A 27,940-nucleotide genomic window follows, 5' to 3' on the forward strand; every position below is an offset into this window, starting at 1 on the left:
GTGGGGATCCACAAGCCAGCTTAGCTATTAGTTGGCATCGTATCATGGATCACCCCCCTCTCTAGCTCCCTCACTCCCTTTGCTAGCTTCTTCTTCTCTCTAACAGCAACAACAGTACATTAAAGCCAATCATCATCCATGACGGCCAGATCGCTGCCGTCCTTCTGCCTCCACCGGATCATCAGCAGGTCCGAAGGCGCCGTCGTTGCACCGCCGCCGATATGCGCCAAGGAGGCCTCCGCCGCTGATGGCAGGGAGGACAAAGGCGACGATGGCAAGGCCGAGGAGAAAGAGAAGGACAAGGCTAATTGTGGTGCTGCGGTGGGGAGGAAGGTGATGGTGGTGGCCGACGGTGGCGGCGATGAGGCCCGGACGGCGCTGCAGTGGGCGCTTTCGCACTCCGTCCGGCCTTGCGACACCGTGGTCCTCCTCGACGTCGTCCGGAGCACCGGCAAGAACCGTAAGCATTTGTCAGGCCATGATGACGCATTTCAAAGTTAGTGTACATATTGCTAGAAACTGATTTTAAAAAGATCATCTTTTGTTGATATCAGGAGATGATCTTAGAGGGTATCAGCCCTTGGAGGCATTGAGGAGCATTTGTCAGTCTAAAAGACCAGAGGTACCAATACAAAGTATCTGCTCTTCTTCCTACTAGTTCCTGAAATTAGCAAGTGTCATTTTAGGGGGGAAGGAGAAAATATTAGTGCCCTACTTTCTAAAGATGTTCTTTTAAGTTTTTTTTACCAGTAAGAAGTTCTTTTAAGTAGCTACCTATATATGCTCAGTTTCTAGAAATTGTGGTTTAGGGTTTTGAGTTGCCATTTAAGCCACGATACATCTTTCTAATATGAATTAAGGAAGGAAGTTTTGGGTTTGGTTTTGTTTTTCTCCTAGGGTGTATGCATGTGAATAAAAATTGCGGTTGAATCTAGGAAGATTTACAGCCACATTGTGCTCAAAGTACAACACTACTGAGACACACAATCTACAAAAGTACAAGATCAACACAACACTACATGCAAAATCAAGATTAATATTGATCTTTGCATGCTCTGACTGGTTCTTCCACATTCAATATGTACAGTGGTAGTTGATAAAGGTACTCCTTTGATGCCATCTAGAGCTGACTAATAATATGACTGGTCCTGCTTATCGACATAATGGAAAGGCTGGTACAGAAGGTACTATTGAACAGATCATCCTCTGCTTCGTGGTACAAATGGATTCGACTTGAACAGATGCATTTATATTTTCTTCCTATCCATTTTTTGTTATGTGAAAATTGAGTTTGATATCTTCAACAAAAGTTTTAGTAAGCCAAGATGTAACACGAAGATTGTCGGTAGTTCATTATTAGAATAAAAGTACAATCAGGAGAGGGGAGAACTGTTTTTAGAAAGCTAGTAGTCCTTGCAGTGTTCATCAAGATGTCCTAGAAAATTATTCCTTTCTTACTCCTGATCCAATGCCAACAACTGGTAAATGTTCTTTGCCGACAACTCCTTATTAACCAGTTAATTCATGGTTAACTGAAGCTTTCAACCCACTACTGAGATTGTATGTCAAACAGTACCAAAGAAAGAGGGTCCCATATAGCCTGTCATCATCATATCACGAAAGAAGGATGCATAGCAACAAACAGATGCAAGCAAAGGGCACAGCCACCAGATAGATGCATGAGCTTAGCATCATCAAGGGGTGCATGCACTTCCCAGGCAGTGGGATCATGCATGGGCCCTTAACATGGTTCTATTTTTCAAACTGCACTTTTCATTTCTAGTTTGACTTCCACGCCTCTCTGTACCTGCTTCTAGTTAGCTGACAAAGAAGTTAGGCCCTGTTTGTTTGGGCTTCTGCTTCAGCTTTTGGTTCTTTTAACAAACTCAAAAGCACTTTTCATGTTTACACATGAAGCTGAGAAGCATCTCCAGAGGTGCTTTTGTTGCTTGCTAGAAGCATCAAAAGCTGACGCAGAAGCCCAAACAAACAGGCCCTTAATAATTGAGCCAAAGGTCCCCTGATTGAGAACCTTCAGTGTGAAGTCCAATCTACACGATTTGCATGCTGTGTTACCTCATGTTCCTTTTGTTCCATTAGGTACGCGTCGAGCTTTCCCTGGTGGAGGGGAAGGAGCGAGGGCCGACGATAGTGGAGGCAGCAAGAAAGCAGGGCGTGTCGCTCCTCGTCATGGGGCATAAGAAGAGGTCGATGACATGGCGGCTACTGGCAATGTGGATGGCCGGCGGGAAGGACACAGGCGGCGGCACCGTCGAGTATTGTGTTCAGCATGCAGGGTGCATGGCGCTGGCCATCCGGCGGAAGAGCCGGCGAGGAGGAGGGTACCTCATCACCACCAGGCGCCAAAGGGACTTCTGGCTCCTGGCTTGACACTTACTCCTCAAGATCTTTGTGTGACCCATAGGTGTTTACATAGTGGTATAGGCAGGAAACAGGCTGAAGCTTATAGATAGGGGGAATAATGCAACAAGGTTGGTGGTGCATTGTGGTGTCTGTTTGCTTGTTTGTTGCTGGTTTAGAACTGACATGGAAGGAAATATTTGATGGCTTTGCATTTTGCAGTGGGCAATCAGGCAGCTTTGGAGTTGTCAGCTGTGTGCTATCTTTGTATTGCTTTGTTGTGTAGAAGAAAAGTACTTTGGATTGTTTACATCCTACCTGTTCAACAATTAAAGTTCCTAATTGCTAAAAGGTCTTGAAACTCCCAAGGCAAAAGTAAGATCTTCCTCTGAGACATATATCAAAATTAATACAATGACAATTCTATACTCAGAGATGGATAGAGACATACAGAAATTTACTCAGAGAAACTAAGGAAAGGATTCTAAAACGACCTAAATGTTGACATAGAGGAAGTAAAAAATATATTGAACATAAATTAACTAGGAGCTCAAGACTCTGAAGCATGTCAACAAACATGCTCTTTGCTAGATGTCTTGTCAGAAAGAGAACAAACCTACGGATAGTTCACAAGTATCCTACCCTTCCTAATCAAGGTTGTACCATAACAAAGGACAACAGGAAGGGGTAGGAAAAAAACAGTTGTGCAGTTCGAAGTGCAGCCTAAATGGCACTAATAAGCTGCGGCACTCTTCTGGAGTTATATACATGCAAGGATCAATCTAACCTCAGCGCTCACTTGTACAACCGGGAAGCTCAACTGCTCAACATCTTACTGCTCAAGACGGAACCTAGGAAGCTTGGGGGCTGTCTAGAAGACGATAGATTGTGATCTCCTGCTGCTTGAAGTACCTCCTATCTTCCTCGTCCACAAGGACTAGATTTAGGTAGTATTTGACGCTGAATTTGTTGTTTATATTGCGGTAAGTTGGGGTCAGCTCGTATGGTGTCAAGAAGAGCCTAACTGGAATTGACTCTCCTGCAAAAACAATTCAATTAATTATGCAGAAAAACAACTTCCACATCCTCGCAAGCACATCACATGAGCAAGCAGCTAAGCAGTAACCACCAATGCATACTAAGATGCTAACCACCATTGTCAAGCTTTGAACGATAGGTACTCTTTTATGTTAATAGCCCAAATGGTGTATTTTATGTAAAATTGAATGTGCTTCTGGAATAATGAGGATCCCTACAGCAGGTCCTAGTTCAAATGTACACGTGAGCTTGGAGCTTGGAAGCACATGACAGTTGACAAGAAAGCGCTGCTAGTTAATTAGAATGATCTTGCATAGCTCAGTATTTCCTATAAGCTTGGGATTGCTCAACACTAAATTATGTTTAGGTATATTACTAATTTTGAGACGTTGGGGCATTAGAATCAGCCCTATGGCTATAAGGGCATAAAAATTAGCTTTTGAAAATTTCAGGTAAAAAACACACAGCCATGAACCCCACTAACTTGTACTCCCTCTGATACATATTAATTGTCTCAAATTTGCCCAAAAATATGGATGTATCTATGCTTAAAAAGCATCAAGATACATGTAATTTTGACAATTAATATGGATCAGAGGGAGTATTTTACAACTATTGCTCGAGTATCATGCACGTCGTTGCTGTTTTACAACTCTGGCTCGAGTATCCAGTGCGTCGTTTAAACCTCATGTCGCAGGACAAACAATGAAAAAGAACTGTGTTTACTAATGCAGAAGAGACCAAGAAAAAAGTCTTAGCATACCTCTGACTGGAGCACCATCCATCAATTCAAATTTTGCAAGGGTCTCAGTTTCAACATATGTATTAGAGCCTGATCCAGTTGATTCCCTACGACGGATCTCCAGTTCCATGTTTTTTATCTTTATTCTGACAAGAAGAAAATATATCTTCCCTATGATGACATCAGTCAGATGGTACCTGAACAAGAATGTGAAAATGAGACCAATGTTGTGGATTTTTAGATTGAGCAACATATAATAACATATAGCCAGATAGCTAGGGCATATGACTGAGATCTTACTTGCTTTTGCTGTATTCAAACTCGATATGTAAGCAATCCTCAATTCCTACTTCCATCTGAAAAGGGACATTGAATAGCATAAATGACACAAGCAAATATGCATTCATCTATCTTTATTCAGATCATTCCCACTTTAATAACATCTGAAAGTAAAGATTTAGCTTATTAAAATGACAGGAAAATCAATTATTCAACTGTCATGTTCAGGCATATTACATTTAGGTATGTCACTATCAAAGGTAGATCATGTCACAGGAGAGGGCCCCAAGTGAGGCCAATCCCAGCATCTACTTAACCATGAGTTCATGGTGATTTGGATCAGAATCCAGCGGATGTGAGGTGGGGCCAGAAGATCATGCCATATGCCCATATCCCATAATATTTGCTTCACCAATTAATACATGGAAAGATTTATTCAAATGTATCATGCAAGTACCAAATGAGAAGCTTTTAACATCATTAGTTCGCTAATAACATCTCACCTTAATGCTGTTATTGATTGTAGGGGCAGGAGTGTAGTTCCTTACCTGCAAAAAAAAAAGTAAGATATATGATCTAAAAGGAGGACTTCTGCAATGCTGCTGCTACAAAAAGTGTTATGTTTATGCATTGGAATTCATTCAAGAAAAGGAAATCAGAATGGAGCATACACAAAGCCTGCCAAAAAACTGGTGGAGCTGATCCACATCATCATGTTTGCACTCTACACCCTCCACGTAGGTAGTACAAAAATAAGGGTGGTTGTACGGTGAATTCAAGACTTACACAGAAATCCCGGTATTCCACAATATTGCCAACATAGTTTCGACCAATTGTCACCTTCAAAATGTACCTGCATGCACATCCAAGGCACATATATATCTTTAGAGGTACTTAAGTAAAGCTTCTCTCCAAAGCACTTAAATGTTACAGAAAGCATATGTAGTTCAAATATCATTCCGGCGCAAACATGGAAACCATTTTGATTTAAGCACAAAATCAACATTATAAATCCCCCAAAACAAGGAAATACACACCAGATGAAACAAGTATTTGTGATCACAGAATGCCCACCTTGCCAGTTCAACATACCAATATCAGATGTTACAGCATGCTTACCAAATGTATACATGTAAAATGTAGGAAACCATGAAAAAACGTGGCTCGTATTACTTTAACTAAAGATAATTATGGCCCCCTTCTTTTGAGCTTCTGGGCCAGCTTATAGGTTCCAGGAAGCTGAATCTGAAAAGAAGGGAAAATTTCTCACGGGCTGCCACAAGAAGCCCATCTAAAATCATGTGTAAAACCAGCTGCCGGGAGAAACTGGTCTCGACCAGCTTCCCGAGCTTCTCCACACGAGCGAATCGGCCTTAACCCCAACGCGAACCGTTATTACACTGATAATGCCACCGCCGAGCTCACGCGGAAAATCCCCGAACCCGCCTGACCCCTCGCACTCGTCCTCCTCCGCTCCTCGTCGCTTAACCCTAGGGCACGCCTCTCCACTGCAGCCGCCGCTCCTCCCCCGTCCCACCTCTCTCGGGTGGCCACCCCACGGCCGGCCGCCTTCCCCGGATCTCCGTCGGCTTCCTCACGGCCGGCCGCCTTCCCCGGATCTCCGTCGGCTTCCTCACGGCCGGCCGCCTTCCCCGGATCCGCCGCCGCATCCTGCCGATCTGTCCGGCTCCTCCCTGCTTCTGCCGCCGATTCCAGCGCCTCCTGCCGTCCCGTGGTCCATGCCCGCTGTTGCAGGTCACCGAACTCCACCGCCCAGCACCTCACACGGAGCTCCTCCGTCCAGTTCGCCCGTGTGAAATTCGCCTGCGAGCAACTTCAATCGTCAGAGGGTGCAGCTTGGGCCCCCCAACCTTGCCATTGATTCTTCTGATTGCGTAGGTAGGCTGCTGTAATTTGGCCACATTCAGCTCCCACCATATCTTATAAAACTAGTAGCTTGTCTGATGTGGGACCTGATCTTCACACGTGAACTATTGTTATGTGCATCAGAATTGTACCGCCTAGAGCAAGTTTGTTCATGCATATGCTTGAAAGCAGTTGGATTTGGTTTTCTGTATCCATCCATTTGCTGTCTGGTGTATCTTGATTGTGTATAGAGATATTTTTCAGATTTGTTGTGAGGTACAGTACATGTGCTATGTGCATAAACAGAAAGAATGCAATGAACTTCTTTGCACTTTATGTTTTTTTATCATAATTTACCTCTTTATTGTGTTCAGAATTCATCTTCTTGGTCAATTATGTGGTTAAACAGTGGTATTATGAATTAACATGAAGCAATATAAAGTCCAGGGGTGTTATGGACAATTCCCATTCAAACCAGACAATAAGCTGCAGTTTCAGAAACCAAAAAGAAGGGATCAGGATAGCTTCTTGGAGCTTCCTGTGGCAGCAGCTTCCCTCAGAAATTCAGCTGAAGCTGGTTTCTGGAGAAGCTGCAGCCGAAAAGAAGGGGGCCTATATTGCACTTTGCACCACTTAAGTTGACTCAAATTGCAGGTAAACTGACATCGTGTTTCCCTGTGCACCACTTAAGTTGACTATGAGAGTGGGTATTGTTTTTGCCGCAACTCAAGAACTAGTGCAAAGTGCAATTCAAAGTCCATTTGCCAGGCGTTATGTGCAATGATGATGTAACACTGGTGTTTTCTGGAAATTTAGTCAGTTCAGGTGGGCAAAACTGCTATTTACTCAAGAAAAAGAGTACGAATACTGCTCTTGTAACATATCATTTGCTTACCTTAGTCTGACGTTTGTTCCGTTGTAAGACTCGTATGGCATTTCAACAGAAGAAAACTCAAATGGATATGTCTTCTTTTCATAGATTTCACCAGGAATTTCCAACTCACGCACTGCAAGAACATAAATGGTGTTTCAGATCATGAAATAGTGTACACAGACATCCATAAGAATAGCTTGAGTTTTCTTCTGTTGGGAAACTAATTTATCAAAATAGCTAATTTAAATCAGTTTCAGATCATGAAATAGATCAAGATAATATGTACACAGAGCCAGCAATAATTATCTTAAGCAGGCATCCATAAGAATAGCTTGATAAATATGCACATATATCAAGATAACTAATTAAAATCAGTTTCAGGAAAACATTTTGGCACTTGATAGGTACTATTTCAAGGTTTCTAGCCAGGTGTTTTGGTCTTGTACCAGCGCAGCTAATTGAAAGATCAAGTCTTGCAACTAGTGAAGTAAACAAACCCTGAGTTGGTGAATATAGAGTAGCTAGATATGGTAGAGTTGATCTTCTTGTGTGTCTTTTTTCTTCCAATGCATAATGATTTATCACTTGAATAAAAGACATGTAATACTAGTTTACTAATCATGTGATCTAATCATCCATGTAAAACCCACCTTCTAGACAAAAGAAATCAATATAGTTCACCCGTTTCTTAAAAATACTTGGCTCAAATCCTGTTAGAAACACAATTTGTATTTATTAAGTCAATTGTACATATTTTCAACACAAAAGAACAAAAATTGTAGTTTTCACTTTTGAGTCAACACCACTTTGGTTTCACAAGATTTACGCCATGCATCACAGCAATTTTGAAGGATATGTTGAGGTGTAAAAAAATGGCATAGTCGCTACAGTTTGCAATGTAAGGAGGATCAATTATGTTGGGAAACTATAACAAGAAGTAAAAGTTTCAGAAGCAAAACATTGATATGATTAATAATAAGCTATCTACTAATAATCCGTGGTTCCAAGAAAACTTCTATACAAGAAAAGGAGTTCCAACATAAGGGGTATTTACATATCATTCACCACTAACTTTTTTCATTCACCACTAACTCACCTAATGAAGTGAAGTCATAGAAGTTTCCTCGGTCAAAATAGAGCTCTGTAAAATATTGATGGTAAATGGTAAATAATAGGACCTAGGAGGCCAAAGTACTAGTACATAGTAGACTAGAAATAATCTAGTAAATTTTCAATGAACAATGTAAGTAACAAAAGAGCATTACTCCAGCAATAAGCATACAGAATATGACCTGGGAGCATAATGCAATAATCCAGCACAGCCAAAAAGTAGATAAAATGTTTATATAAACACAGAGCAGACCTAACTGACAAACAGACCAATTAAACAACAAAATGATCAAGAGCAACACTTGAGAACGTTGTAATATCAACATGTGGGTTCAGAAGGATACACACTGCCGGTTTGTGCAAGAAATCGTCAGAACAAGAATCGACTTAGGGTAACATAGAAAAACAGGATACAACCATAATGAACGACTAGATGTTGATAAAAACAAAGAACAGACTAGCCATATAACCCAAAGCAGCACTGACATATTGAATAAGAGCGTGAAAGTGACAATCCCTAGATGCAAAAGTATAGTATGGTTTAAAAACTTGCATGCAGAAATTTACAGAACTAGGGCAACATGGCATACCAATTTGACCCAGCAATTCGATCTTGACACCCATGTGTTCAATCCTTTTACCTGGGACAGGTGCTATTGACACCTACAGATCATTGCATCGCAGCTCAATACTGTGCTACAGCCAAACAATGTATAAGAAATTAAGAATAAGCATACACAGTCTTAGTAATACCTCTCCAGATATCGTTTCCATGCTCTGGAAAACAGGAACCATCATTGTCTTCCCATTGTCCTTCTTAACTGAAACCTGTGAATTACAACAGACAGGAAGTCAGGAACCGACCATTTGTAAGCTATAAGCAGCGCTCATGGTTGAACACATCTTGCAGTAACATCGAGACATTAAGGAAGTTTACCTGCTTCCTGTTTCTTGCTTCGCCAAATATGATCGAGATGTCGCAGGGCGGCTTGAATGCTCCAATGATATAATTCTGAATACACAAGAAGAAATTCATTAACATGTGCTAAAGTCACTGAAATCAGATGTAGCATATCCATATTGGAAGATACAGATACTACAATCAAGCGAAAATTTGGTTGCTCGTACCAGTACGCACAATAAGTAAAGTAGCATATATGCAATAACCGTCAGAGTTCCCATATTCAGGCATGTAAGTCAAACTTTGTGGAACCAAACTCATTTCACTCGCGATTCAGATGGTCAGACCACAGCTGCATCCAGGATCACGTTACTCATCCCGAGTGAAATGGACAAGGTCATCTGCCGCACAAGTTGCCCCAAGATCATACTCGGGGTTGAATTAGGATCAAATTTAGCAAATAACGAGGCGGGAAAGCCTATTTAAAAGCGTCGCAGTGCCACTCGGCAATCACGCGTTGTTCGTCAGACAAATTCAGTTGACTGTAACCGCTGAAGCAGAGCATGACGCGCCTCAATCTAATTGAATTACTGGAGTACCAGCCAATAAACACTTGATTCGATAACCATACGGGCGTATGGCTCCGCCTGCGCCGCCGGGGTCAAGCCCGGGCGAGCGGCGCCGCGGGAAAGCTCGCCGCTCTCAGAGTCCGAGCGGGCGGGTGCGCTTAGGTAGAGAAGGGACACGGAGAGGGTGGTGCTACTAACCATGGCGGGATGGCCGACCGGCGACGGAGAAGGCGGCGGCCGGCGACGGAGATCGAGATCCGATGTGGCGGAGAGATCGCAGGCTGCGTCGGTTCCCCTTCTCTGATCTCGGCAGAGGAGTCTAGCTTGAGCTGACAAGTGGGCCCTCCGTGTTCTGATCCGGGCTTGAAGAAACAGTACAGCTCTGCAGCCAGCTGGGCTGTGGTCTGTCTGACGTGGCCATGGATATAGGTGGCCATGCCGACCCGGCTAGAGGTAAACGGGCCCGGCCTGGGCACGGACTGATGAAGCCCGGCAATAGAGGGGCCGGGCCGGCCGGAAATGGGCCTGCCCGTTAAGATCCGGCGGGGCCAGCAAGGGCTCTCGTGCCAAATGTCAAAAAAAAACTTGGATTTGGGCTCAAACCGTGGAATTGATGGATCAAAACTAGTTGATATGACGGCCCAAATGTAAAAATAAGTTGTCTTTGACTAGATTTTTTAGAGTTGATGGGCCATATCTAAAAAAAAGCTAATCGGGCCGTGCGGCCCAACGAGCCTAGGGTTGAGGCCCCTGGCGCGGCACAGGCGAAACCTCGGGCCGGCGCGGCTTGGTTAAATATGTGCCGAGCCGGGCACAAACGGCCCATGTCCGCCGGGCTTCTAGGTTTTTCAAAAAAGCCCGACCCGATGCCATCTATAGCCACGGAGTGCAGTCGAACTTCAACACACACTTGGCTGCATCAGAAGTAGTTGATCATTGACTTTATCTAATTGGTTATGGATTTGATCATTTCAATTCGAACTCCTTTGCAATTGATCCTTTTTTTTTGTGGATTGCAATTGATCGTTGATTGGCTCTAACTAGTGTACAATTCATGCTACTCCGTATATATAAAATAAATATTACACTGTCAAAACAAAAGTACAAGTACAAATCCTATATCTTCTCAAGAGCATTTGCATGCGAGTGACTATCCTTTCTTGATGCCGTCTTCATGTATTGTGTTTGTTATTATGTCCTCTGTTGTTTTGTTGTCGGACTTGTTTCCCCTCAAGGTTTGGGTAGATGATAGAAAAGCCGGCACTTAAAATCGTTTTTTATACTTCCTCCGTTACACAAAACAGGTCATGCATATAGATCCGTGCATTTTGACCAAAACAATTCTTGTTTGGTTTAAAATTAAATGGGCCAAAACAGTTATTAGCCGGGTGCGGTAACCAAGAGAAAAATGAGATATAATATGAAATGAATGAGAAAAATTATATAATATGTTTTGTGGAGCTGAGGAAGTAAGTTGCCTTGATCTCGACATTTTTCAAACAAATTTATGATCGCATATATCCAAGAAGGGGGCGGCTAGGGAGTGCGCGCGCACGATCTGGCGTACGCGGTGCGTTCCGACCAGGTGCCGCCCGCCACCCCCAAAAAGGAAAGACCGCACGGCCCACCCCACGATCCCGAAAAGAGACCAGGTCCCGCGCGCGCTTTCCCCCCTCGCTACCGTGCGCTGCCGCGCATGCCCGTAACCGAACCAGGGTTAACTGCACCAATTTTAAAGCTGACCAGGGTTTCAACAGAAAGAGGCACGTTCTTCTTCCTTTCTCCTTTCCCCATCGCCGCCACGAACCCTGCAAGCTTTGAGATCTACTTTTTGGGGCAACAATGGCAGCAAAATAAAAGCAACAACCAACAGATCAAGCAGAAGGCAGAAGTTACTTCGTACGACATATCAGGTTAGTCAGAGAGATCCAGAAATTACAACCAGAATCTACTATTAAACCATGTCTATCATGTAGATCTCGTCAACTGCCATGTACCTGCTAACTTCTAACACAAGTGTACGTTGGTTTTTGGTTTGTACTGACAAAGTTCCAGAAATTACAACCTAGATCTAGCATGACATCAACTGTGTGTAGGTGTACGATTTCAAAGCAAACTTCTGATCTTCATCCAATAGAAAGTCGTAGGGGCAATTAGGAGGTCACAACTTCATTAGAACTCCCATTACAAGTTCTCATCAGAACTTACAGATTTTGAACTCCAGGTAGGCCTTTAGTACAGTCATTGCACATTGATATATACAGCTTCAGATTCTGAACAAAAGGACACTTTACCCCCTGTTAAAAAAAAGAAGATATTAGAAACTAGAGCATAACTTGATGTAACTGTAACATCCCAAAATTTTAAACCCTTTCATATGCATCGCATTCATGAGCATCATGCCACCATTGCATTTTGAATCTTGTTTTGAATTCCAAAAAGGCTTTGAAAAGAGTTTCTTCTATTTTAAACCTTAGCCTTTTTACCCATTTGACTTTTGGTTTTTAAACCCATAAGGTTTTGATCATAAAAGGGATTTATTGCATAACTGAGCTACCCCATGATTTTTGGTATTTAATTGGAGTTGAAAAGTTATTTTATTTAATTAGTTATGAAGCCCTAAAGGCATTTATAGGACAAAGCTAATTTTTATATATTTTATTTGGAACGATTTATAGTCCCAAAAGTTGAAACATGTTACAATATGATTTTACAAATTTTCTGGGATTTATTGGAATTGATTTGGAGTTCAAAATCAAAAGCTACAATTGAAAACAGAAAAAGAAAAGATAAAGAACAAAAAAAAAAGAAACGGCCGGCCCGGCCAAATGGGCCGAACCGGCCAGTTTACCTGGGCGCGCCGCGCCAGCCCAAGCCGGCCTGGCCGCACCGCAGGCCGCCCGCCCGCTCGCCCGCGCACGCGCGCTGAGCCACTGACGCGCGGGGCCCACGCGTCAGGGCCGTCTTCGCCGGACGGCAAGCCCTCGCGCATCACGCGCGTGATGGCCGCGAGCGCCATCGCCGGGATCTCCATACCCGTGCTCCCCGCAGCTTTCCAAGCGTGTCATTATAAATCCATGGCCTCCCTCTCTCTTTTCCCCCTTCTCCCCGTCCCTATTTGCGCCCCCAGGCTGCCGGAATTCCTCGCCGGAGAAGCCCACGGCCGCCGCTGCCTTTTGGTCGCCGCCGGTGACAGGGTGAGTCATCGACTAGAATCCTAGGCGCTCTTTCTTCCCGTCGTCGTTGCGCACTTTTTGACGCGCCCCGTCCTCCGTTTTGTGCATTGTAGCTTCGCCTACGTCGTCTCCGCCGCCGCCGACCGTCCGGGGAGCTAGGCGTCGTCCTCGTCGTTCCCGAGGGGAATCGTCGCCCCCATCCCCTTCGTCTCGTCACAGGCGCCTCGCCGGCCCTCTCCTGGAGCCCAGAGACGCCGGAACCACCCGCGCCGCCACTTCCCGTGACGCCGCCACCGCCAAGCCTCGCCGGAAACCTAAACCGCCGCCGGAGTTGAGGTAGGCCGCCTCCCGTCCGTCCGATCTCCCTTAAGTCAGATCTCATGGCCCACGTTTTAATCCATCCTGAAGTGGTACCGGCCAATCACAACACGCCACGTGGCACTGCTTTTAGAATAAACTTTTTTCCCCGGCCAAATTTAAATGACAATCTTGCAGAAAACCCCCTAGAATTTCAAATGCTCATATCTTTTAATCCGTTTGGCCAAACTTGATTTCTACACCTTTATGGAAAGCTCTCGGCCTGTAGAATCTTTTGGCATAGTTTAATTGTAAATTTGAGTATTCTAAACCCATTCAAATTATAGAAAGGTTTTTAATGCCATTTAATTCTTATATTTTGTTTTAAAAATCTTTTTTGCATGCAACCGACTCTTAAAATTATGTTTTGATGTCCTCTATCCAGTAGGACCAGAGGAGTATTATTTTAAATTATTTTATTGTTGGTTTCTTACAAAACCATGTTTTATGCTTTTAAAACCCTCATTTTATAATCTTGCTTTTAACTAGTGTAACAAACTTTTATTGCTAAATCCTTTTGGATCAGAGATTAAAACGTGTGAGTTATGTAAAACTGAAATCCCTTTTGTTAAATAAAGACCTACCAACTCATGTCACATGTTGCATTGCATCATGACATAATTTTCCTTGTATTGCTTTGTGTGTTCTTATGTATGTTTGTTTGCTTTGTTTAGTTTATCCGGAGAGCAACGTGTGTTTGGTGAAGAGTGTAACTCAAACTACTGTGACAAAGTCAAGTTCACTTTGATCATTATACTATTATTGTTGTTTTTAAATGCCTATGCATTAGTGTTACTTTTTAGAATGCATCGATAGGATTATTACTCGTACTTATGCTAGCTATGACTTGACCTATTAGTGATAGGATTAACTTTGCCATTACCCTTCCACCAATTGCCATTGTAAGTAGTTGATTTGCTATGCTATGTTAGTATACGTGGGAGGGAATCTCAATTACCATGTAACTGATAATGTGGGACATTTTGGAAACCTGGCAAAAACAACTTTAACGAATCATCCTGGGTGGGCGGCTTTGAGTTTTTGAGATGTTATGCAACGTCAGGTCCATTTCTATGGGTCCCTCTGAGTCGTCTCCCCGTGGATTCGGGGAGGGATCGTCCATGGACGTCTCCCCGTGGATTCGGGGAGCGCTTGCGTCGCAAATGTGGAATGCCACCTGGGGTATCAGAGACTGGACTAATTTCCTGTTTAGTAGCTTCCAGTACAACCACATGCTAATATGGGCTCTGGATTGATGGAGTAAGACATATGATCCTGGATCCGAGGGATTGTGCAGATGTAGCCGTGTAGGTGGGAACGTAGGTCCCTCAGGTGGTTTGGGTGATTATGGTCTGAAAATTCTTGTAGTCGACACCGTTGCTACTCTACCCTGATGACAACAAGGGATTAACCCTTCGGTTTCTTGTGGGTAAAGTGTACAACCTCTCGAGAGTGTCAAACTGAGTACTTAGCCGTGTCCCCGGTTACGGACAATTATGAACAACTAGATTTTGGAGCTATAAGGAAGGTCTCACACATTCTAATTTTCTAATAAAATGAATGGTTTAAACTTGGGTTAGGAGCATCGATGTGTCTACTCGATGTCCTTAGATTAATAGGAGCATCGGTGTTTTTACCCGGTGTCCATTAGATAACTTTATTGTAACCTTCAATTGTAGTAAGGTAAACTATATTCTGCTACCACGCCAAAAAGCTTAAACCCCACCTTGCCATATATTGCACGTACATTGTTAGGTCTGTTATAATTCCCATGTGAACTTGCCAATACATTCAATGTATTGACCACGTAGTGGCTGCAATTAAATAATGCAGGTGGATCAGACGACGAGTGAGGTTCGTCGTTGTTTGTTTGGGTCACGTGCTTACATTCCAACATGCTCTCACCTTGGAGTAGTTGTGGCTCATTTGCTTCTACCTTTCCGCTGTTTAGTTTTTGAATCTCTATTTTGTTATGCTGACCCAAGAAGGTCATGCAAGGTTGTAAGTACTCTTAAATTCTGGATGAATGCGATGTAATAAAGTACTTTGACCTTTGTATCTCGATATTTCATCTTGAAACTGTGTGTGCTAGTGAGTCGATCCAGGGACTATCACTATAAGCACAGAGATCGAACCCTGTACGGGGGCGGTCGCTTCAGTAACTTTTATTAAACTTGTAGATATGGCTTTGAATCTTCCGCTAGATGGTTTTGACGAAGAACAAGTGGAATTTTGGATGCATGGAAATCAAGTTACCGTGTCACCTACTGAACCAACTGGACCAAGTTTGCAGCAAGAACAGTTAAATATGGCTAATGCAGGTACTGCTAATGCACAACCCAATGGAGCAATTTTGCATGAAGTTCAGTTGAACATGAAAGCAACAGCTAATGCACAACCAAGAGAAGCAAGTTTGGAAGAAGTTCAGTTAAACATGGAAGCAAATGCCACTGCTAGTGGTACTGGTAATGCACAAGCAAGTGGAGCAACTTTGCATAAAGTTCAGTTGAACATGGAGGCTACAACTACTGCACAACCAAGAGAAGCAAGTTTGGAAGAAGTTAATTTAAACATGGAAGCTACTGCTACTGGTACTGCTAATGCACAACCCAGTGGACCAATTTTGCATGAAGTCCAGATGAACATGGAAGCTACTGCTACTGCACAACCGAGTGGTCCAAGTTTGCATGAAGTTCATTTTAACATGGAAGCTACTGCTAGTGCACAACCAAGTGGTCCAACTTTGGATGCAGATGGACCAACACACATCAGTGACAACACAAATTCAGTGGCTCAAACAAACTCATGGAAAACAAACTCAATCAATGAGCCTTCAAGTGATGAGGAAGTGAATTCGACTCCAAGCAGCCAGAAATCCCCACAAACTCCTTTCCCTTCAATGAGTTTTGATTCTTGGCAGGAGGCAAAGTTACATTACAACAAGTACGCCAAACATGTTGGGTTCTCAATAAAATGCAGCACTTCTAGGAAATCAACTTTAGACAATGAGAAGGACAAATATCTCTTCGTGTGCAACAAAAATGGCAGAAACACTGTGAAGCGACCGCCCCCATACAAGGGTTCGATCTCTGTGCTTTAGTGCTAGTCCCTGGATCGACTCACTAGCACACACAGTTTCAAGATGTAATATCATAGAACAAAAGTCTCAATACTACAATGTTTCATCCAGAATATAAGAGGGTACTTACAACTCGCATAACCTCACGGGTTAGCTGGAAATAAAACAACTGTTTAGCAGCGGAAAGCGAAAGATACAAGGGCACATCAACACCACGGTGAGAGCGTGTTGGAATGTAGGCCCGTAACCCAAACAAGTAGAATGTACATCTTACTCGTCGTCGGAGCTTCCTGCATCATTAAACGATGCATCCACTAGGGTCAATACATTGAATGTATTGGCAAGATTCACTAGGAGTTATATCAGAACCTACCAAGTATATGCAGTATTTGGCAAGGTAGAGTTCAGGCTGTTTGCGTGGAAGCAGAACATAAATTACCCTACTACAAAAGAAAGTTATAATAATGTTAACTAATGGACACGGGGTAGACACACCCATGTTCCTATTAACCTAGACTACATTGAAGTGGATTCTTCAAGTGCTCCTACCCTGTTCAAACCATTCATTTTATTTAAAAAATTGGAATGAGTGAGACTTTCCTTATAGCTCCACATCTAGTTGCTCAAATTGTCCGTTGCCGGGGACACGGCTAAGTACTTAGTTTTGACGCTCTCGAGAGTTTGTACACATTCCCCACAAGAAACCGACGTGTTAATCCCTTGCTGTCCTCAGGGTAGAGTAGCAACGGCATCGATTACGAGATTTTCAGAGGTAATTCCCTAAACCACGAGAGAATCACGCTCCCCCTACACAGCTACCTCAGTACAATTCTTCGAGTTTAGGTTCATACAACTTACTCTTGTCTCGCCAGAGCCCATATAGCATTGTGGTTGTACTAGAAGCTTCTAAATAGGAAACTAGTCCAGTCTCAGTTACCCCAGGTGGCATTCCACATTTGCAACGTAGGCGCTCCCCGAATCCACGGGAGAGTCGTTCATGGACGATCCATTCCTGAATCCACAGGAACTCGACTCAGAGGGACCCATAGAAATGGACCTGACGCCGCTAATCCTCAAAATCCTCAAAGCAGCCCACCCAGGATGGTTCATTGAATTAGTTGTTTTGCTTTACATCTAACAAAAACATTTCATATAGCCAAAGGCATAACAATATCATAATGTAGTTATTTCTCCCACGATACTACCATAGCTTAGCATTCAACTACAATCGATGGCAATTTGGTAGCAAGGTAATGGCGAGGGTAAACTATACTACCTGGGATTTATAGTTAGCATAGAGTACGAGTAATAGTCCTATCAATGCATCTCTACCAACAACACTAATGCATAAGTATTTTAAAACAACAATAATAATGGGATATGATCAAAGTGAACTTGCCTTGTCCAAGGTTGTGATAGTTCTCGCACTCTTCGCAACAACAAGGAATACACTCCACACAATCTAAAAATAAAAGAAACATGCACACAATAAACACAACATTCAATGCAAAAATCATGCCATGATGCATATGTTATGATGATGCACACAAAGGTTACTTTTAGTGTAACAAGTTTTGTTTCTGTTTTGAAAAGTTTTCAAATGATTTGGACAGATTATACAATACCAAAGAGGTAATTAATATGCACGAAACAAGGATAGGATTTAAATCAAAGATTGTGTGGTTTTTGCAACATAGAACAAGATTTAAACTTGTAAGCCATTTTTATTCACAAAACAATTTCTTTTCTGGTCCTAATGGATAGAGAACAAGTTTAAATAATTTTACAGCAAGATAACATGCTCAAAACTATTTTGAAACAATTCATTTGAAATTTAAACTCTATTCAACCAATCTGTAATTGCTTCTGACTAAGTTGTTCAAAACTGAAATTAAACAGTGCCAAAATATTCTACACGTTGTGACGATTCCAGAAAGGTGCGGAACACAATTTTTGGACAACGGTTTGAAAGATATGAGGCTTTGAACTTGTAGGGACTTTTCTGCAAAATTGCATTATCCAATTCGGCCGAATTAAAATAAAACAAAAGTTTTGCCACGTGGCAGCGTGGGATAGGCCGGGATCTAGGGTTCCGGCCGGCGGGGTTAGCTCGCCGGACGGCGGCGGCGCGGGCGGGCGGCCGGAGTGGAGCGGCGCGGACGGCGTGGGGCGGGCAGGCGGCGGCGCGGGCAGCGTGCGGGCGCGGGCGGGGGGCGGCGCGGGCAGCGCGGCGCGCGCGGGGCAGCGTGCGGGCGCAGGCAGCACGGGGCAGCGCGGGCTCGCGGGCGCAGGCGGCGGCGCGGGCGCGGCCAGGCGGAGCGGGCGCGGCCAGGCGGAGCGGGAGGCGGAGGCGGCGCGCGGACGGGCGGAGCACGGGCGGCGGGCGGCGGCCGGCGCCGACGAAGACGGCGGACGGAGGCGCGGAGCTCCAAATCGCGGCCGGCTCGCGTCTCAGCGTGCGCAAGGAAGAGAGGAGGAAGACTAGGGGGTCGGCGCGGGCGGAGACTCACCGGAACGGCGGCGAGACGCGATGAACGGCGGTGGCAGAGAGTAACTCCGGCGAGAAATTAATCTCAAACCGAAGCGAAATTGGTCGTGGGGTTTGGGGGAAGTGGTAGAGGAGTTCGAGGGCTTCGATATGACGCGCGGGGTTTCGGATTTGGTGGCTCGTGTGCGAAGAAAACGGAGGTGGAGTCTTGGGCAGTTCGCGGACGTGCGTGGCCGGATTTTTCGGACGGAGGTTGAAGATGACGCGTGGGTCCCACCGGTCAGTAAGAGCGGGCGGCTCGGGCTGGGCCGGTCCGGTCCGGTCCGGTTTGACCGGTTTCCTCCGGTTTTTCCTTTTCTTTTATCTATTTTCTGTTTTTGAACCTAAAAATTGATTCGAAGCTCCAAATCACTCCAAATAAAATACAACAAAATTTGTAAAAACATATTTTCATATGATCTAACTTTTGGAACAAGAATTTCCTCAAAATAAAATATTTAAAAATACATTTGCCTATAAAATGGCTTTTAGGCCCCTTAGGCTATCGAAACAAATTATCTTTCAAAATACTTTCAAAAGCCAATCTATGGGATAGCTTTATATATGCATTAAATCCCTTTTTACCACAATACCCTATTGGGTTAAAATGCAAATACTCAAGAGCAAGATCAAAGCCCAAAATCAAATAAAAGCATTTTTGAAAAAGGGTTTTCTGGGCAAACTTTAGGGTTTTGAAAGTGATCAAATGCAAGGGTGACATGATGCTTATGATATGCAATGCATATGAAGGGTTTTGAAAATTGGGATGTTACACACTGAAAAGTTGGAAGAAGCCCCCTTGGTGAAGAAGGGAAACCGCAGTATAACGATACGAACAGATTGCAAGGCCAGGCTACAAGTAAAAAGGATGGGTGCCAAGTGGGAAGTAACTTTCTTTGAAGAACAGCACACACACACGAGTTGATGAAGAAGTTTTCTCTGGAGAAATTCCTGTGGTCACATAGGAACATATCTAAAGAAGAGAGAGATTTCATTAAGTTGCTCCATGGAGTTAACCTATCTTCTGGAAAAATAATACATTTCATGGCAGAGATATATGGATCACAGAAGAATGTGCCATACAAGACCGCTCATTATCCAATGTGATTCGGGGGGCTCGATCTTGGATGCGATTTCTTTGGGTGGGGTCAGTGGAGCATGCCACTCGGCCACAAAGTCAGCCAGGACATGAGATTTTATGGCCGTTCTCACTGTGAGTTCCAGTGAGAAGGGGGCCAATTCCGTTGCCCATTTGGCGATTCTTCCGGTGGCCTCCTTATTGCCGAAGACTTCCTTGAGTGGGAAGGTAGTTGGCACCATGATGGTGTGGCCCATGAAGTAATGACAGAGTTTTCGAAAGGCCATGAGGAGGGCGTATGCGATCTTCTCGATCTGGGTCTATCGACCCTTTGCTCCTCCCAAGGCTTCGCTCACGTAATATACTGGGCGTTGTGACCCGTCTTCTTCCTTCACGAGAGCTGCGCTTACGGCAACCGGGGTTGCGGCAAGGTACAGGAGCAAAGGCTCCCCCTGTTTTGGGCTCGTGAGAAGCGGAGGGGTCGACAAATAGGTCTTGAGCTCTTCAAAGGCCCTTTGAGCTTCGTCGGTCCACTCAAAGTTGTCGAGGCTTCTCTAGGCTTTGAAAAAAGGAAGACCCTTCTGGGCTGACCGGGCGAGGAATCTCCCTAGGGCCGCCATTCTTCCCGCTAGGCGTTGCACATCTTTGACGGAGCGAGGAGGCTTCATCTCGATGATGGCCCGGATTTTCTCCAGGTTGGCCTCGATCCCTCGTTGAGAGACAAGGAAGCCCAGGAGCTTTCCCCCTCGCACTCCGAACACGCACTTCTCTAGATTGAGCTTTACGCCATTCTTGCGGAGATTGTCGAAGGTTTCTTGCAGGTCCTTGGGATGTGTCTTCGCAACTTGACTTTTGATGACGGCGTCGTCAACGTAGACTTCGGCGTTTCTCCCCAATTTTTCTTTGAGGATGAAGCTAACGAGGCATTGGAAAGTTGCGCCGCCATTCCTCAAACCAAAAGGCATTCTGCGATTGCAGAAGGTGCCGATGGGAGTGATGAAGCTGGTCTTTTCCTCATCTTTCTTGGACATGTGGACTTGGTGATACCCTGAATAGGCGTCCAAGAAGCTCAACCTTTCGCATCCCGCCGTGGAGTCGACAAGTTGGTCGATTCGAGGGAGCGGGTAGTCATCCTTGGGGCACGCCTTGTTCAAGTCGGTAAAGTCGACACACATTCGCCACTTGCCGTTGGCTTTTCTTTACCAAGATCGGCTTGGCTAACCACTCGGGGTGCCAAACTTCTCGAATGAGACTGGCGTTGGAGAGTTTGGTGATTTCTTGCTTGATGACTTCGTTTTGCTCGGTGGAGAGCTTCCGGAGCTTCTGCTTTACGGAGCTTTGTCGGGTCTCACGGCGAGGCGATGTTCCATGACATCGCGCGGGACTCCCCCCATGTCGGAAGGCGACCTAGTGAAGACGTCGGAATTCTTTCGAATCAGGTCGACGAGTTCTTCCTCGAGTTTACTCGGGAGGTCGGCTCCAATCTTTACCGTGACTGTGCCGTCATCTTGGGAGACGCGTACTTCCTTGAGTTCTCCTTTGGGGAGGGGCTTAGAGATGTAGCACTCCGGGTGATTGCCTTCGGATGCTCCCGCGTTAGAAAGCATGTTAATACTCTTGGATGATTCTCCCTTTTCGGCGCACTTGGTCTCATGGCGGTAGAGCGTCTTCCTGTCGGAAGATTGCTCCCCGCGGACCGTTATCACGCCCTTCGGGCCTGGGATCTTCATGCACAAGAAGTTGTGGTGGATGGCGGCGCAAAGACAGTTTAGTGTCGTCCTCCCGAGGATGGTGTTAAAAGAGGCCTCCATATCCACCACGTCGAAGCGCACGAGCTCGGTCCGATGGTTTGTGGCATCTCCGAAGGTCGTGAGGAGCTCGATTTGTCTAAGCGGCTGAATGGATTTCCTCGGCACGAAGCCGGTGAGGGGATAAAGGGATGGCTGTAGCGAGCCGTTCTTGTATCCCCCTTGTGGCTCCATTAGCTTCTTTAACATGCTCAGATATAGGATGTCGGCGGAGCTTCCGCCATCCACAAGAATCTTCTTGAGCTCACAATTGGAGACGATCGCCGTCACAAAGAGGGCGTCGTCATGTCGGAAGCGTATCCCCTTGGCATATTCTTCGGTGAAGGCAATTGGCATGCTTGCCCACTTGGGTGGTGGTGTCGGGGTGAAGGTTCCCACGACGTTGACTTCGCGAGCATACTCCTTGCGTTGCCACTTTGATCCCCGTCCTGTGGCGGAGCCCCCGAGTACCACTCCGACGTGATGTGCGGGTTCCTGGAACGGGAGGTTATCTTCCTTGGATACTGGGTCGGCGACAAGGACATTGGCGAGGCATGGAGCCTCGGTTGTCTTTTCATCCTTGCGCCAGGCTTGCATTCATGCCTGGAACTCTTCACGAGCCGTGATGAGAGTGTTGTACTCTTCGGTGCTGTGGCTTGCTGAGTTGTGGATGAGGCATCTCCCAGTTCCTCCCTTGGCGGGGCGAGGTGGCTTCTTGGGTTGCCAAGTCTTTTGGGATGACGCTTGTCCTTTGACGGCGAAGATCTTCCGGGCTTGGTCGCCGGGGGCCTTTTTCCCCCACCTCCTCTTCTTCTTGGAAGACGAAGTAGGCGCAGGGGGTTTGTCAGACGAGGGAGCTCCTTCAAGAGCGAAGCGTGGTGCGTCTTTTTTGGCGATGTCCCCGTCTTCGCCTCGAGCGTATTCCTGCAAGATTTGATAGAGCTCCTCGGTCGTCTTTGGTGGGTTATGACTTAGGGCCCGATTCACTTCTCCTTGGAGAAGACCTTGCATGCATGCGTCGATCACGGTGGTCGACGGCGGGTTGGCGATTTGGCTTCGCACCTTTGCAAAGCGATGGAAGAAGTTTCGGAGGGATTCCCCCAGCTTTTGTTTCACGGCATATAGCTCGTGAGCCTGCACAGGTTCTTTGAAGTTTCCTTGAAAGTTGGCGATGAAGACCTCTTGGAGGCGCTCCCACGAGTGCACGGAGTTCTTCCGCAGGTTATAAAACCAAGTTTGCGCCATTCGGGTGAGCGCGAGCGGAAAGAGGTTGCACATCTCGACGGGTCCTCCCCCTGCGGCCCGTATTGCGGTGGAGTAGACGTCCAAGAATTGAAGAGGATTCGATTCCCCGTCGTACGGCCCTATTGTAGGCGGCTTGAACCTTGGCGGAAAAGTCGTGTCTTGGATCTCCCGCGTGAGCGGGTTGCAAATTGGCTGATTCTTTTGGTTCCTTCGGTGGCGAGGTCCTCCCTCATCGCTTTCATCGCTAGAGGGGTCGCTCGGAAAATGATCTCGGCGTTTTCTTGGCGGGTCGGAGCGTTGACGGGAATTCCTTTCACCACTGGCACGGGCTCCGGATTCTGCCACTTGCTCGTTCCCATGCACGCTGGGGTCTCGTTCTCCGCGAGGCGCAGCTTGAGGCGGTACCTGGTTGTCACCTGGCTCGGCCCCGACGGGGGGAGCGAGGGGCGCTTGTGGGGTACTCGCAAAGCGAGGTTGATGCTGAGCGTGTGCGACTTGAAGAGTGCCTTGCAGCGGAAGCCCCCAATAGGGATGATACCAAGGAGCTCCATGTACGATCTCGGGGAGCGCCAGTGGAGGCAATCCCTGGTTGGAGGGGTCGTAGGCCGGGACTTCTTGGTTTTCCGGCGCGGATCCTCCTGATGTCACATTGTTTCCTCTTGTAGGTTCCGAGGACAAGGTCACTACAGGTTGTAGAGAAGGTGGCGTGAAGCCCATCGAGCGAGGCATGCCGAGTCCCTTATCCCCTACGGGGGCGGCATCCGTAGGCAGCTCGCCGATCCTTGCCACCATGTTGGTGAGTGTCGAGGGACCGCCTACGACGGTTTCGAGCACCTTGGTTCCTTCCGGGACGGCCGGTAGCGAAGGGGCGACCGCGACTTCCGTCGTGGCGACCATGCTTTCGGCGACGTCCGAATTGGTGAGGATTCCTTCTTGCTCGGGAGCCCCCGAGGCACTTGCTTTCTTCGTTTGCAACCGTGTAGACTTCGCGGCAAGTTGGGGACCCGATGAAGTACGCTTCGTCAGGGCCATTAAATCTTCAATTGCGGCGAGGGCTCCCCACGGTCGGCGCCACTGTTGTTGTTCTCGACAACAATTAGAGTATGGAGTGCCAATGCTCTATGGCACAAGTGCGGGTATAAAAGTAGGGCATGTACGCCGGCCTTATAGCGAAGGTCGCCGTACACTTGGACAAGTTGACACGTCGATATCTTTTGAATAGGTTCGGTCGACCCTGCGGGTGCGACTTAATCCTATGTTAGGAAAGGCTTCGAGGGGGTTGTTAGCCAATGGCTTGGGCCGAGCGGATCTTTCCAAGACACCTTTTAGCGAGAGATTCGTCGGGGCCGCCTCGTACTCGGACCGAACGCGTCTTTCCAAGTATCGAGGTTAGGATACCCTCGGAACTCTAACCCAACCCCTTCTCCTTCGAGCCTGTGCCAACCAAGGTTAGCTCGGAGCCTCGAAACTAGAGTCCCCTAGAAGGCTTCCTCGAGGCCGATCGACTTTCAGTCGAGAGCGGCGCGCGAGAGCGAACCTTAGAGGGCGCACTCTAGCCCTCTCCCCTTGAGTTTATTCAAGTGAGAGTGAACGGTACATGCCCCCATGGGGGGGTATTTATAGCCTACGGATCCATGACAAAAGACCATGGCTACCCTTGAGGGAGAGAGAAAAGTGGGGGTAAAATGGTAAAAGTGGTTCCTTGGTACATAACTTTTGTGTGCACCATGAGGGGGGAAATGAGGGTTTGTCCATGGTCCACCATGGACCAAAAGCCTCATCCCGACACCTTTCTTGCCCCCTACTCTAACTCATTCCACCCTTTGACCATGGCATGAGAGGCTTGACTTGTTGACTTGTTTTCCTTTGCCACGTAGAATTGACTGCGCCACGTGGGCATCTTGACTCATACTTGGGAAATGTTGACTTAGTTGTCGCCATGTAGGATTTACGGCCCGGCCCATATAAGGATTTTATTTTACTACAACAAGTCCTTACTTGACTATTGCAGTCTGGTGGTGTGTGAGTTGCTAAAAAAACTTCAAGTCTCACTGGGTCAACAAAATAAAAACCACTAGATGTAGATGCACTTGCTGTCACATTAGACCGAGTCCTGAACATTGGTTTGAATTGTAAGATATAGAGATGTAAACATCTGTAAAAGTGAAAAACTGAGAAGGCTAAATATATCATACACAAGAAAAAAGAACATACGGGTAATATTCCAAAGGTGCCATCCCTGTTTGTATCTTGAGCAATTGCTGCCTTAACCATTTGGTTAGTCCACACACAAATTCGAGGACCCTCAGCTTCAACATGTATGCCTTTGGTAACCAAAGAATCCACATACTTGAGCTAACAAGAAAGAAAACGAAAGGGATGTATACGTCCCCGGATGTATAAGTTACTGTTAACAAGCAAGAAATAGAAACTTTATGTAAAGAAATAGAAATTAAATAAGCTCAGGCTATTACCATTAACAATGGCATGCATGCCTTAAAACAGTTCTTATTCTTGGCCTTCGCAGTCTGAATAAGGATGTTGATTGTAAAGCGACACCAATCCAACTTGTTGATTTGAGATACATTGACCAGTGATGGATAGCAATTCGGACTAACTCTAACACCAGTTGTTGGAGCAAGAAAACAAACTACGTATAGCATCCAGAGCAAAAGAAAAGGGTCTTCAGCAGTACCCATTTCTGTCAATCGGGTCTCAATATCTGATATTTTCGGTTGTCTACCATCTTCCACTTGCAGCAAGTCAAGAACATATTTAACTGAAACACTGTCATACTGATAAATGACAGGTAAAGCCCCTTTAGGTATCCCAAGCACCTCAAAAACTGTATCCACAATAATGGGAATGATTCCCCTTTCATCTTCAGGAAACTCAAGTGCAGAAGTATCCGGATCGAAGTGATCCATCAGATACTTGCACAATTCTGGGAATAACTTCGAACACTTGATGTCCAGAAAACTTCCAAAACCAACCTTCATTATCTTCTTCCGCTGTTTCCTATCCAAGAGCTTGCACACCTTGATAACCTTCATCGGGGATGCACTATTGAAAAGTGTCTGCAGCACGAAGATACAAATGTAGTTACTACAAGAAGATTAAGATTATGCAAACACCATGGAAAATGAGAAAAGTACAGTTTATAACCTGTTTTTTAGCTTCAACATTGTTTGCGTCCTCAACATCCTCCTGTACTTCATTCTCCATTAATTCTGTGTTTTTTCTTGCAATCGTAATTTCTGCCGCAGTTTTTTCATATTTTTAGCACCTGACTTCAAATCAGATCTTGGAGAACACATTTTATCCTAAAAATGGAAACAAAGAACAATGGCAATGCAACAAAATTAGGAAACTAATTAGGAACAACATTAAGAACATGCAAGAAGCAAACTAGCACACTGCATCATATGCATGATGTAGGAAACTAGCAATATACCAAACTGGATCAAATATCTACTAGAAGGAAATTAAAATAGCCCAGCAGAATATATGAACCTAAACAACAGTACACTTAAGAAGGAAGCTTAAGATGAATTTAAACATCCTTCTGTACATAAAACAGAGTTACATTTACGCCAACCTGAGTTAAACATGGTTACAAATAAAAATGCACATCACATGAATTTGTAACTAGTTTAGTGTTCTGGCATACTCTGGTTACAAATAACTGAACAATAGCCCCAAATTCACACTGCATAGGCCGCAAATTGCTACTGAACTACTCCCTCAATTTCACAAAGGTTGGCGTATTTTGTTTCATTAAGACAAGTCTTTGACCAATAATAACTCTATTAATATGTGTTTTTACATACATGAAATTTATATCAATAGATTCATCTTTAAAAGTTCTTTCTAATAATCATGATTTTGTATCATATATGTTACATATTAATCGTGTAATTCTTGGTCAAAGCCTTGTCTTAACGAAACAAAATACGCCAACTTTTGTGAAATGGAGGGAGTACTAAATAATGAACCATGGGCACGAATTCACACCGCATATGCCACAAATTTCTACTGAACTACTATATAATGAACCATGGGCACAAATCCACAACTCATAGAACAGAACCATACATCAATGACACTTGATCTGGCGATCACCAATGCATGACAATTACAAGGGGGCGCAAGTACAAACAACTAACCTGACGCTATCAGATCCAATGGAACGTGAGGAGGACAGCGCCGGAATCCGGGAAGCAGGAGCACCACCTCGATCCTGCAAACGATTCTACAGCCTCAAAAATGGGAACACATACACATGCACAACGATTTGGGAAGGGATGGGGGTGGAATCGACAGGCAGGACATACCTCACAGCACGCAAGCGTGAGCAACACCGGAAGGGCCGGAATCCATTTCCTAGGTTACGCCGCCGGTAGGGGAGAGGCGACGACGACCACGACGGAGAAATGGATAAGGCAACGGCGATTTTGGGGCAAGGGAGGAAGAAGAAGAGGTCGAGACGAGGGTGGAAGGTGCGGCCGGAGTGAGTCACCGACGAAGCAACGGCGACGACAGCGGCGATTTGGGGGTTCGGCGCTCGGGGAGGAGAAAGCGGTGGCGAAATTGGGGGAGAAGCGACAGCGATTTGGGGGGAAGGGACGAAGAAGAAGAGGTCGAGACGAGGGAGGAAGGTGCGTCCAGACGGCGGCCGGAGTGAGTCGCCGACGATGGCGACGAGAGCGACGATTTGGGGATTCGGCTGTCGGGAGGAGGAGAGAGCGGTGAGAAATTTTGTGGTGTTTCTTTTTTAGACGGCGCGACTCCCGAAATTCAAAATATCGAACATGGGCCCCACCTCAAACAGAAACGGACAAACGCAGCTGTCCAGAGGAGGGGGAACCACACGATGAATCGGACGGACAAAGCGAGCGCGAGAAAACGCGATCCAAGAATGCTACGATCAAGTGGCTCATTCATCACCACA

The 27,940-nt window shown here is 45.5% G+C and overlaps 3 protein-coding genes across 7 annotated transcripts; 1 reads left to right on the forward strand and 2 right to left on the reverse strand.

Moving 5' to 3' along the window:
* LOC100828720 lies at positions 1 to 2,611 on the forward strand. The gene is made up of 3 exons (XM_003576070.4): positions 1 to 460; positions 555 to 622; positions 2,101 to 2,611. The coding sequence occupies exons 1-3, from the start codon at positions 139 to 141 to the stop codon at positions 2,389 to 2,391; spliced, it is 681 nt and encodes a 226-aa protein (XP_003576118.1). The 5' UTR covers positions 1 to 138; the 3' UTR covers positions 2,392 to 2,611.
* Positions 2,612 to 2,733: 122 nt separating this feature from the next.
* On the reverse strand, positions 2,734 to 10,113 carry LOC100829932 (vacuolar protein sorting-associated protein 26A). Its single transcript, XM_003576073.4, has 11 exons — positions 9,939 to 10,113; positions 9,208 to 9,282; positions 9,024 to 9,098; positions 8,861 to 8,933; positions 8,257 to 8,301; positions 7,182 to 7,293; positions 5,207 to 5,273; positions 4,924 to 4,968; positions 4,442 to 4,497; positions 4,163 to 4,338; positions 2,734 to 3,400 (listed from the first exon to the last, which is right to left on the reverse strand). Exons 1-11 carry the CDS (start codon positions 9,939 to 9,941, stop codon positions 3,213 to 3,215), a joined length of 915 nt encoding a protein of 304 aa, XP_003576121.1. The 5' UTR covers positions 9,942 to 10,113; the 3' UTR covers positions 2,734 to 3,212.
* A 1,499-nt stretch (positions 10,114 to 11,612) lies between these two features.
* On the reverse strand, positions 11,613 to 27,759 carry LOC104584864. 5 transcript variants are annotated; one of them, XM_024455075.1, is made up of 7 exons: positions 27,324 to 27,759; positions 27,156 to 27,229; positions 26,155 to 26,312; positions 25,464 to 26,066; positions 25,204 to 25,344; positions 17,752 to 17,814; positions 11,613 to 12,037 (listed from the first exon to the last, which is right to left on the reverse strand). In XM_024455075.1, the coding sequence occupies exons 3-7, from the start codon at positions 26,212 to 26,214 to the stop codon at positions 11,945 to 11,947; spliced, it is 960 nt and encodes a 319-aa protein (XP_024310843.1). In that variant the 5' UTR covers positions 26,215 to 26,312; positions 27,156 to 27,229; positions 27,324 to 27,759; the 3' UTR covers positions 11,613 to 11,944. The 5 variants fall into 5 exon arrangements, with proteins under 5 accessions (XP_024310843.1, XP_024310844.1, XP_024310845.1 ...); XM_024455076.1 differs by having other exon boundaries at positions 27,156 to 27,241; XM_024455077.1 differs by lacking the exon at positions 17,752 to 17,814 and having other exon boundaries at positions 27,324 to 27,758.
* Positions 27,760 to 27,940: the final 181 nt, after the last annotated feature.

This window comes from Brachypodium distachyon, chromosome 4 (genome assembly GCF_000005505.3).
Source record: "Brachypodium distachyon strain Bd21 chromosome 4, Brachypodium_distachyon_v3.0, whole genome shotgun sequence".
In the NCBI taxonomy this organism is placed as follows: Eukaryota; Viridiplantae; Streptophyta; class Magnoliopsida; order Poales; family Poaceae; genus Brachypodium; species Brachypodium distachyon.